The 11,532-nt window shown below is 38.7% G+C and overlaps 1 protein-coding gene across 1 annotated transcript in view; it reads right to left on the bottom strand.

Annotated features, from left to right (window-relative positions):
• Nucleotides 1-378: 378 nt before the first annotated feature.
• PIWIL2 (piwi like RNA-mediated gene silencing 2) overlaps nt 379-11,532 on the bottom strand; it is a 69,380-nt gene continuing 58,226 nt past the window's right edge. Inside the window, exons 20-21 of the mRNA XM_081813056.1 lie at nt 1,015-1,268; nt 379-570 (exon numbers count right to left, since the gene is read on the bottom strand). Coding sequence (XP_081669182.1) covers nt 459-570; nt 1,015-1,268 — 366 coding nt within the window. The 3' untranslated portion in view covers nt 379-458. The remainder of the gene's footprint in view (nt 571-1,014; nt 1,269-11,532) is intronic.

Raw genomic sequence — 11,532 nt, 5'->3', positions numbered from 1 at the left:
AAATAAATAAATAAATAAATAAAATCTTAAAAAAAAATAAAAGCTCTTCAAGTAATTTTATTTTATTTTATTTTTTTAAAGATTTTATTTATTTATTTATAGGACAGAGAGAGAGACAGCGAGAGAGGGAACACAAGCAGGGGAAGTGGGAGAGGGAGAAGCAGGCTTCCCGCCGAGCAGGGAGCCTGATGTGGGGCTCTATCCCAGGATCCTGGGATCATGACCTGAGCCGAAAGCAGACGCTTAACGACTGAGCCACCCAGGCGCCCCAAAAAAGCTCTTCAAATAATTTTAATGTGCACAAGAAATACCAATCACTCTCCAAAAAGATACCATTATCATGAAAGACAAGAAGAAACTCAAAGGGTAAATATTCTGGGTGGTGGGGGGGATTGACCCCATCTTAGCTAGCTGGCCAGAATTACAAGACAGAAAGAGTAAATTATCTATCAGTCAGCTCACCTCTGCATGTGATCAGGGCTCAGGTTTGCAGTGTTGAGAACACAGACATAATGGGTAGGAATGCCACAACCCTGCCGTACATGATGAGCAAGAAGGTAAAAGTCCACCCTAGGAATGAAAAGGTACAAAGGAATGATATGGCCAGATCTGGCTAAAGAGAGCTGGAAAAGATCTTGGTGATCATTTTGGCTCCTCCACCTAAGGCTCAGAGAGGTCAAATGACTGGATCAAGGACCACCATGATTACAGCTCAGGTTTCCAGACTCAACAGGCTCTTTGAGAGTGGTAGTATGAACTACCAAAACTGTATGCAGAAGGTTTAAAAAGTATGCACAACCTTAGGAAAAGAATGTGCATTCAATATTTTATACTTAAGAGGTAAAAGCTTTATTGTTGTTTTCTTTTTAATCCTTTAGAAAATATGTTATAACAGCAAAATCTCTGAGGATTCCATTCCACATCTCTCTAGGCAACCTCCCCATTCCAATATCCAGGGAACAGATTAACTCCTCCAACCTATTCTTGTTGAAATATAATGTTTTCCCCACTTACCACTCACAGCTTGTTATGGTATGATCTACCACAGTCCCAGGGGAGGGAGTCACAAAGTGCTCAGCAGCAGCCAGGTACAGATTGGTGCTGATTTTCTTCTGAACTACAAATACTACCATCTTGGGCTGATAATTCTCAAAAGCTTCAAAACACTTCTGTAGCTGAGGAATCTCATAGTTGGCAACCGTCTTTAGTTGGCCATCAGACACTCCATCACGGTACACCACGATCTTCTCTGGGAGACAGTGGTTCACCTGCAACGGACACCCCGCTGAGGTGAACTGTGGGGTCTGGGGTTAATGACCGCAAGCAGGGAGAGGCTCAGTCAGCACACAGCCTGGAGATGTGGCAGCAGATCCTTCTGACAGGGGGGACCAAACCCACCATGTCAGAAGGGAAGGGGGGAAAGCTTCTAGTCATTTCTAGACTTCCTCAGGGTAGTAAAACAGACCTGGTACAGCAAAGGTGTTCTAAAATATGAAAGCAAAAATAAGCCAGTGATGAGTCACATACTATGGCACATACTCGAAGTTAAAAGGAATGGTAGGAAAATTAGGGGCTGAATCAATCTTCCTATGATTTGGATTTAACATGAATTACTGTCTAGGCAAAGAACAAGGTAAACTGTTAGAAAAATTCTATGACTGCACATTCTACAGATCTACCATCTTCATATTTTTATGTATAAGCAACATCCAAAGTTGCTAATTAGTGAAAGGATCCTTTACTAAATATAATCCTACAATCAGGTACAATGTGAAACATTTTGCTTTAACTAATTAATGAGCAAAAAGTCACATTTTTTTATGTATAAGCAACATCCAAAGTTGCTAATTAGTGAAAGGGTCCTTTACTAAATATTATCCTACAATCAGGTATAATGTGAAACATTTTTGCTTTTAACTAAGTAGTTAATTAGCAAAAAGTATAATGTGAAACATTTTTAACTAGTAATTAGCAAAAAACTGATTGAATCAGTTTGAAGAATAATGTGTTTCCCATTTAGAGAATATAATTATGTTCTAGCTGGGTATGATTTTGGTGGTTCAAGAGAATAAGCTGTTCTATTTTGAACTGGAAGTTCCCTGAAAAGTGCTTTAGTTTGGTTCACAGTTAAGTGGCAGTTTGATTCTAATTGCATGGCATAGGTTATTCACAATTCCCCTCAAAAACCTAAATTATTACTGAATTAAATACACATACACTATATATTCATTTTTTTTACACTATTCATTCTTTATACATTATTCTTTTTAAGTTTCAATTCAAAGAATACTTTTTAAACATAATCATTTAGAATATTTCTGGAGTTTAAGTTCAGAACTTAAAATATTTTATAAATGTCCCTTTTTTCCTAAAACACCTCAAGTATTCCATTTACAAATGTGTATTGATCTTCACAGTCCAAAACTGACATTATTACTCCAGTTTGTACTACATTTTTTTGTGTTGTCTTTGGCTCTCCAGCATCTATTCTACCATTTTTGGTAAGAACATTTAGTTTTCTTCTACCTCCAACAGGGTAAGTCTGGTAGGACTATTAATCCAGGTGCCTTCCCGTCATCCAAGGTTTTTCAGCACTTTTGATCTATGGGGCTAGATAATTCTGTTTTGCAGGGGCTGACACTATAGGATATTTAGCATTCCTGGCCTCTACCCACTAGATGCCAGCAGCAATTGCTCCTAGTTATAACTAAAAATGCCTCTAGACATTGCCCACTGGGAGGATATAACTGCCCCCAGCTGAGAACCACTGTACTAACCAAAGGACATAAAGATGACTCAAGTCATGCCAACATAATGTTCCTCCTTGCTCTGAATCTTGAGCAGAGAATGAAAATCACTTGGATTTTGGTAGTGTCTCTTTAGGTCCCTGCTTCTGGAACTTTAGGAGCTACCCTGACTCCTGTCCATTTCCCAGCTTGATGCTAAACCTTCTCACCAATCTTGAGACTCTCCATAATTTTATCAACTAATTCCCATTTTGCTAAAGTTAACACATTTCCGTGACTTCTCAGAGACTTCTTACTGATACACTGTGTTAAAAGGTGGATACCATAGGGTACTGAGATCAGGAAGAAACTCTTAATTCACAGACAAGGAAACACAGAGGAAGGACACTGGATTGGGATCAGGAGATCTGGGACTGAGTCTGACTCTGCTGTTCCTTGGCTATGATCTTGAACACTGTTTCCTGAGTTGAAAAGTGGAGATAAACGACCACCTTACCTTCTTGTCAGGGTTGTTAAGAGGGATAAAGTAAAAAATATATACAGTTGACTCTTGAACAACATGAGTTTGAACTGTGTGGGTGCACTTAAATACATTAATTTTTTCAATTCAGTACAATACTGTAAGTGTATTTTCTCTTCCTTACGTTTTTTTTTTTTTTTTTTTGAGAGAGAGAGAGAGAGAGAGAAACAGCATGAGAGGGGATAGGGTCAGAAGGAGAAGCAGGCTCCCCGCCGAGCCGGGAGCCCGATGTGGGACTCGATCCCAGGACTCCGGGATCACGACCTGAGCCGAAGGCAGTCACTTAACCAACTGAGCCACCCAGGCGCCCCCTCTTCCTTATGATTTTAACATTTCCTTCTCCCTAGCTTACTTTGTTGTAAGAATACAGTATGTGATACATTTAACATACAAAAGATGTGTTAAGTCTACTGTTTATGTTATTGGTAAGGCTTCTGGTCAATGGCAGGCTATTAGTAGTTAAGTTTTTTTTATTATTATTATGTTAATCACCATACATTACATCATTAGTTTTTGATGTAGTGTTCCATGATTCATTGTTTGCGTATAACACCCAGTGCTCCATTCAATACATGCCCTCTTTAATATCCATAACCAGGCTAACCCATCCCCCCACCCCTCCCCTCTAGAACCCTCAGTTTGTTTCTCAGAGTCCATAGTCTCTCATGGTTCGTCTAGTAGTTAAGTTTTTGAGAAGTCAAAAGTGATACACTGGTTTTTGACTGCGTGGGGGGGGGGGGGGTGTGTGCCCCTAACCCTTGTGTTATTCAATAGCCAACTACATTTATCTTTAAAAGCTGTTGAGAACGAGCTAGATCAAGGAAATACAGATATTCTGAAGCACAGAGAAGGGACATAATGAGATCAATGGAGTGAAAAATAGAAACAAATTCATCTGAAGTGTTCACTGATATCACCTCTTTCTTTAAAATTTGCTAACCAACCACTGAGTGTGAGATACTATATACTTGGCTCTATATAAGCTGCCAGTAGAAGTGAAAGACATGATTCCTGTTAAGAAGGAACTTAAAAATCTTTTTTTTTTTAAAAGATTTTATTTATTTGACAGAGAGAGACACAGCGAGAGAGAGGGAATACAAGCAGGGGGAGTGGGAGAGTGGAGAAGCAGGCTTCCCACTGAGCAGGGAGTCCGTAGTGGGGCTCGATCCCAGGACCCTGGGATCATGACCTGAGCCAAAGGCAGATGCTTAACCGATGGAGCCACCCAGGTACACTGACAAATCACAATATTGAAACATAAATGTTAAATGTATATTATTAAACCACTCTAGTAAAAGAGTAAATACACTAAATAAATTAATGAGTACCCTGAAAGCAGGACTATGTTTGTTTGACTTGGTATTGCTAGCGCTGAGTATAATGACAAGGATCAAGTAGAAAAATCAGTATCTGCTGAAAGTTTGAAATGTTCTTTTAGATCTGTCTCCATTCATTCATAGAACACTCAAAGACACTAAATACAAGCAATTGTGCTAGTCTCAGAAAATTAAAAAATTACTCTGATACAATCTAAATATTCATGGAACCCAAATTAAAACTGGGGAGACAGACACAAAGTAAATGCTAGTGATAAATTATAAATAACATTATAAAGGTATAAGCAAAACACTGTAAGAACAGAAAAGTGTAAGACATTTGTCATCTGGAGGGAGAAATGAATGTTATGCCTCAGGAAAAGGTGTAATGAAAGATCAGCAGACAATTCATGCAGGAAAGAAGGGTAAAAGGATTCCAAGTAGAACACAAGCAAAGGCCTAGATTACAGCTGGGGTAAGAAAACAACTAGAGACCACTATATGATCAGTCACACATTTGAAAAACTACTCTGGCAACCATCTAAAAAACAGATCGGGGCTCCTGGGTGGCTCAGTCGGTTAAGCATCTGCCTTTGGCTCAGGTCATGATCCCGGAGTCCTGGGATTGAGCCCTGTGTTAGGCTCTGTGCTCAGCAAGGAGCCTGCTTCTGACCTCTCCCTCTACTCCTCCCCCACTCGTGTTATCTATTGCTATTTCTCTCTCTCTCAAATAAATAAAATCTTTTTAAAAATTTTAAGAAATTAAAAACAAAAAAAAGATCAAAGATGATTAAGAATGGGTATTAGGACTAGAACACTTCCAGTTCAGAATGTCAGAAGACCCCAACCTTCATTCTTATGTTAACACACAAAAACATCAAAATACAAAAATCACACTTCCAGGGGTGCCTGGGTGGCTCTCAGTCAGTTAAGTGTTTGACTTGTGGTTTCGGGTCAGGTCATGATGTTGCAGTTGTGGGATTGAGACCCACACTGGGCTCTGTACTCAGCTTGGAGTCCTTTGGGTTCTTTCTCCCTCTGCCCCTCCCCCTACTTGCACGTGTACATGCACTCTCTCCCTCTAAAATTAATTAATTAATTAATTAATTTAAAAAAATCTTAAAAGAATGAGTGTGGGTAGGAGGAAGAGGAGGCCTGAGGCTGGAGAAATTTTTATCAAAAACAGACCAGACTGATAGAATTCTTGGGAGACGGTGGAGGAGGAAGAACAAGGAATTTGTGTCCCCCCACCCAGATAACAAATGCACTTGCACAGTCCACCTGATACAAACGATTTTTGAACTCTAGAGTTTACTGAAGTCTTGCAACTTCCTGGGAAGACTTGGACAGTGAAGTGCAGGTTATTTCTACTCTCAGTACAAAATGAGCCCTATCCCCATGCTCACCCACAATGCAGGGCACTATCCTATAAATACTGGGAATCTGTGCTCTGATTGCTGCTTCTGATCACACGCGTGCAAACAGGTAGGCAGCCATTCTTGCTACATTGACCTCTCTAGCAAAAGTGACTTCCAGAGGATTTAATGGGCAAGTGCCATCCTCCCCTGCCCTTTATTTTGCTCTTTCTCCTCTTTTGTGGGTCAGACACTGAAACTAGACATTCAAAAACAACTGAGTATATGTAAATAATCAGGAAGTGACAATGCATGCCAGGACAGAGAAAAGCTCACAAAGGAACTTAGGAGACCTTAAGTCCCAGCACAGTCCTAACCTAAAACAATAAAAAAGAAAGAAAGAAAGAAAGGAAACTAACCAAAAACAGCAAAGCCCTAAGAAGGGGAAGAATCTGATTTCCAAAGTTACAATGTTATCAGATTCAAATGCCCAGTTTTCAACAAAACTCACAAGGCAAACAAAGAAACAGGGAAGTATGGCCCAAAGGAAAACATTAAATCAACAGAAACTGTTGCTAACAAAGACCTCATGGCAGTTATACTGACCAAAGACCTTAAAACAATTGTTTTAAAGATGCTCAAAGAACCAAAGGGCAGTGTGGACAAAGTAAACAAAAGTGGAAATATTAATGAAGAGAACATCTAAAATATAACCAAAAATAACTTCTAGAGTTGAAAAGTACAATAAGTGAAATGAAAATTCCCTAGACGGATTCAAATGCAGATCTGAACAGGCAGAAGAAAACCAGCAAACTTGGAGACTGTATAATGGATATTATTGAGACTGAGAAACAGAAATAAAAAAGACTGAAAAGAACAGTGCCTAAGGGACCTATATGACACCATCCAGTGGACCAACATATGTATCATAGGGCTCCCAGGAGAAGAGAGAAAGGGCACAGAGAATATCTGAAGAAATAATGGCTGAGGGGCGCCTGGGTGGCTCGGTCGTTGGGCGTCTGCCTTCAGCTCGGGTCGTGATCACAGGGTCCTGGGATCGAGCCCCGCATCGGGCTCCCTGCTCGGCCGGGAGCCTGCTTCTCCCTCTCCCACTCCCCCTGCTTGTGTTCCCTCTCTCGCTGTCTCTCTCTCTCTCTGTCAAATAAATAAATAAGAATTAAAAAAAAAAAAAAAAAGAAAGAAATAATGGCTGAAAACTTCCTAAATCTGATGAAAGACATGAATATAAACATTCAAGAAGCTCAATGACCTCCAAGTAAGACGAATTTAAAGAGAACCACACTGACACACATAATCAAATCTTCAAAAGCTGAAAGATAGAGTCCTGAAAACAAGATAGAAACAAATCATCACACAAAAGAAATGCTCGGTAAGATTATCAGCAGACTGTTCATCAGAAACTCTGGAGACCAGAATGTAGTGAGCTGATATATTCAAAGTACTAAAAGAGAAAAACTGTCACTCAAAACTTAGACCAGCAAATTATTTCTTCAAAAGTATGAAAGAAATTAAGACATTCCCAGATAAACAAAAGCTGAAAGAGGTTCTTGCCAAGAGACATGTGATGCAAGAAATGCTCAAGGGAGTCCTATAGGATGCAATAAAAGAATACCTTACAGTAATGTGTAGCTGTGTGAAGAAATAAAGATTTCAATATAGATTAAGTATTATTGTAACGATGGTTGGTACTACATTTTAAAATTTTCTACATGATTTAAAAGACCAGTAAATTAAAAAAAAAAGTATTAGTCTAAAACCTAGTATTGTTTACCTTTGGTTTATAACTCTAAATCTTGTTTTTCTTCAAAATTTAAAGACAAATGTATTTAAAAGGATTATCAGTCTAAGTTTTGGGGCACATATTTATTTGTAAATAAAGATACATGTACTTTTTGACATCAAATGTCAAAATATATAATAAATTTTAGATATATTTTATATATATCTATACTTATATATAGATATAAAGAGGTAGAGATGGACCTGTAAAGGAGCAGAGTTTTTATATGTTATTGAAGTTAAACTACAATACATTCAAATTAGAGTGTTAGAACTTTAGGATGTTACATGTAATCCCCATGCTAACCACATAGAAAATAGCTACTGAACACACACAAAAGGAAATGAGAGTGCCCCCAACAAAATCAACCCAAGGAGGTCCACACCAAGACACTTAATAAACCTATTAGCTGATTTTTCAGCAGAAACATTGCAAATCAGAAGAGAGTGACATGAGATATTCAAAGTACTGAAAGGAAAAAACCTCCATCCAAGAATACTCTACCCAGCAAGGTTATCCTTCAAAATAGAAAGAGAGAGAAAGAGTTTCACAGACAAACAAAACTTAAAGAAGTTCATCACCATTAGACCAGCCTTATAAGAAATAATAAAGGAAATTCTTTCCTTTACGAGTGAATAGAAAAGGTCATAATAGGATTAAGAAAATTATGAAAGGAAAAAATTTCAAAGATAAATGCAAAAATATAACAAAAGTAGTAGATTAATCACTTATAAAACCTGTATGGAGGTTAAAGCACAAAAGCAATAAAATCAATTATACCTATAAAAATCAGCCAAGGGAGTCACAAAATAAAAGAATGTAAAGTAAGACATCCTATACATACACTGTGGTTGGTGGAGGGAAGTAATAATTTATTGCTTTTAGAATGAGTTCAAACTTAAGCAACCCGTAAGATGTTATATATAAACCTAAGAACAACCACAAATCAAAAACCTGTAATAGATACACAAAAAATAAAGAAAATGGAATCCAGGCATATCACTGAAGAAGGCCATCAAAGCATAAGGCAAAAGAGCATTCGAGAAGGAAGGAACAGAGAACTATAAGAACAACCATAAAACAAGTAGGGGCACCTGGGTGGCTCAGTTGGTTTCAGCTGAGGTCACGATCTCAGGGTGGTGAGATCAGGCCCTGCTGGACTCCACACTCGGCACAGAGTCCACTTGAGATTCTCTTCCTCTCCCTCTCTTTCCCCCTTCTGCTCCTCCCCGCCATCTGCACACACGCATGTGTGCACACCCTCTTATAAATAAATAGATAAATAGATAAATAGATAAATAAATAAAATCTTTAAAACACAACCATAAAACAAGTGACAAATGTTAGGAGTATATACCTATCAATAATTACTTATATTTAAATGGACTAAATGCTCTAATAAAGACATAGGGTTACTGAATGGATAAAAAAGCAAGACCTATGTATATGCTGCCTACAAGAGAATCACTTCAGACCCAAAGATACATGCAGACTGAAAACGAAGGGATGGAGAAGCATTTATTAGGCAAAGAATTAAAAAAAAAAAAAAAAAGAGTAGCAATACTTATTAGACAAAACAGACCTTAAAAGAAAGATTGTAACAAGAGACAAAGGACACTACATAATGATAAAGGGAACAATCCAACAAGAGGATATAACAATTGTAAATAGTTATGCACCCAACATGGGAGCACCTAAATACATAAAGCAACTATTAACAGACATAAAGGAAAAAGTTGACAGTAATACAGTAATAGTAGGGGACTGGAAAGACATTCCATGCTCATGGTTGGAAGAACAAATATGGTTAAAAGGTCTATAATTATCCAAAGAAATCTATACATTTAGCACAATCCCTATCAAAATACCAACAGCATTATTCACAGAGCCATAATAATCCTGAAAAATTGTATGGAACCACAATGGACCCCGAATAGCCAAAGAAACCTTGAAAAAGCAAAGCAAAGCTAGAGGCATCACAATTCCGGACTATTACAAACTAGTAATCAGAACAGTATGGTACAGGCACAAAAACAGACACATAGATCAATAGAACAGAATAGAAAACCCAGAAATAAACCCACAACTATATAGTCAATTAATCCTTGACAAAGCAGGAAAGAATACCCAATGGGAAAAGGACAGTCTCTTCAACAAATGTTGTTGGGAAAACCGGACAGCAACATGCAAAACAAAGAAACTAGACCACTTTCTTACACCATACACAAAAATAAATTCGAAATGGATTAAAGACCTAAATAGGAGATCTGAAACCATAAAAATCCTAGAAGAGAACACACACAGTAATATCTCCGACATCAACCATAGCAACATTTTTCTAGATATGTCTCTTGACACAAAGGAAACAAAAGCAGAAATAAACTATTGGGACTACATCAAAATAAAAAGCTCTGCACGGTGAAAGAACAATCAACAAAACTAAACAGCAACCTATGAAATGGGAGGGAATATTTGCAAATGACATATCCAATAAAGAGTTAGTATCCAAATATATAAAGAACTTATAAAACTTAACACCCCAAAATAATCCAATTAAAAATGGGCAGAATATATGAACAGACATTTTTCCAAAGAAGACATCCAGATGGCTGGGGTGCCTGGGTGGCTCAGCTGGCTTAAGTGTCTGCCTTTGGCTTGGGTCATGATCCCAGAGTTGTGGGATTGAGCCCCATGTCAGGCTCCCTGCTCAGCTGTCTGCCTGCCACTCTCCCTGCTTGTGCTCTGTCTCTCTCAAATAAATAAAATCCTAGGGCGCCTGGGTGGCTCAGTTGGTTAAGCGACTGCCTTCAGCTCAGGTCATGATCCTGGAGTCCCAGGATCGAGTCCCACATCGGGCTCCCTGCTCAGCGGGGAGTCTGCTTCTCCCTCTGACCCTCTCTCCTCTTATGCTCTCTCTCACTCTCTCTCTCTTAAATAAATAAAAATCTTAAAAAAAAAAAAAGACATACAAATGGCTAACAAACCCATGAAAAGATGCTCAACATCACTCATCATCAGGGAAATGCAAATCAAAACTACAATGAAATATCACCTCACACCTGTCAGACTGACTAAAATCAACAACACAAGAAACAGGTGTTGGCGAAGAGGTGGAGAAAAAGGAACCCTCGTACACTGTTTGGTGGGGACGCAAACTGGTGCAGCCACTGTGGAAAACTATGGAGGTTCCTCAAAGAGTTAAAAATGGAACTACCCTACAATCCAGCAATTGCACTACTGGGTATTTACCCAAAGAATACAAAAACACTAATTCAAAGGAATACATGCACCCCTATGTTTATAGCAACATTATTTACAATAGCCAAGATACAGAAGCAGCCCAAGTGTCCATCAATTGACAAATGGATAAAGAAGACGTGAGATAAAGAAATTTGTATTAAATTCTTTAACATCAGCCATAGAAACATTTTTTCTTGATAGGTCTCTTCAGGCAAGGGAAACAAAAGCACAATTACACTACTGAAACTAGAGCAAAATAAAAGCCTTTGCACAGCGAGGGAAACCATCAACAAAACAAAAAGACAACCTACTGGATGGGAGAAGGTATTTGCAAATGATATATCCAATAAGGGGTTAATATCCAAAATATATAAAGAATTCATAAAACTCAACACCAGGGGCGCCTGGGTGGCTCAGTCGTTAAGCGTCTGCCTTCGGCTCAGGTCATGATCCCAGGGTCCTGGAATCGAGCCCCGCATCGGGCTCCTTGCTCAGCGGGGAAGCCTGCTTCTCCCTCTCCCACTCCCCCTGCTTGTGTTCCCTCTCTCGCTGT

The sequence above is a fragment of the Leptonychotes weddellii genome, chromosome 2, assembly GCF_054177405.1.
Source record: "Leptonychotes weddellii isolate Sample4059 chromosome 2, ASM5417740v2, whole genome shotgun sequence".
Taxonomy (NCBI): domain Eukaryota; kingdom Metazoa; phylum Chordata; class Mammalia; order Carnivora; family Phocidae; genus Leptonychotes; species Leptonychotes weddellii.
This window is presented reverse-complemented; position numbering and strand designations above follow the sequence as displayed.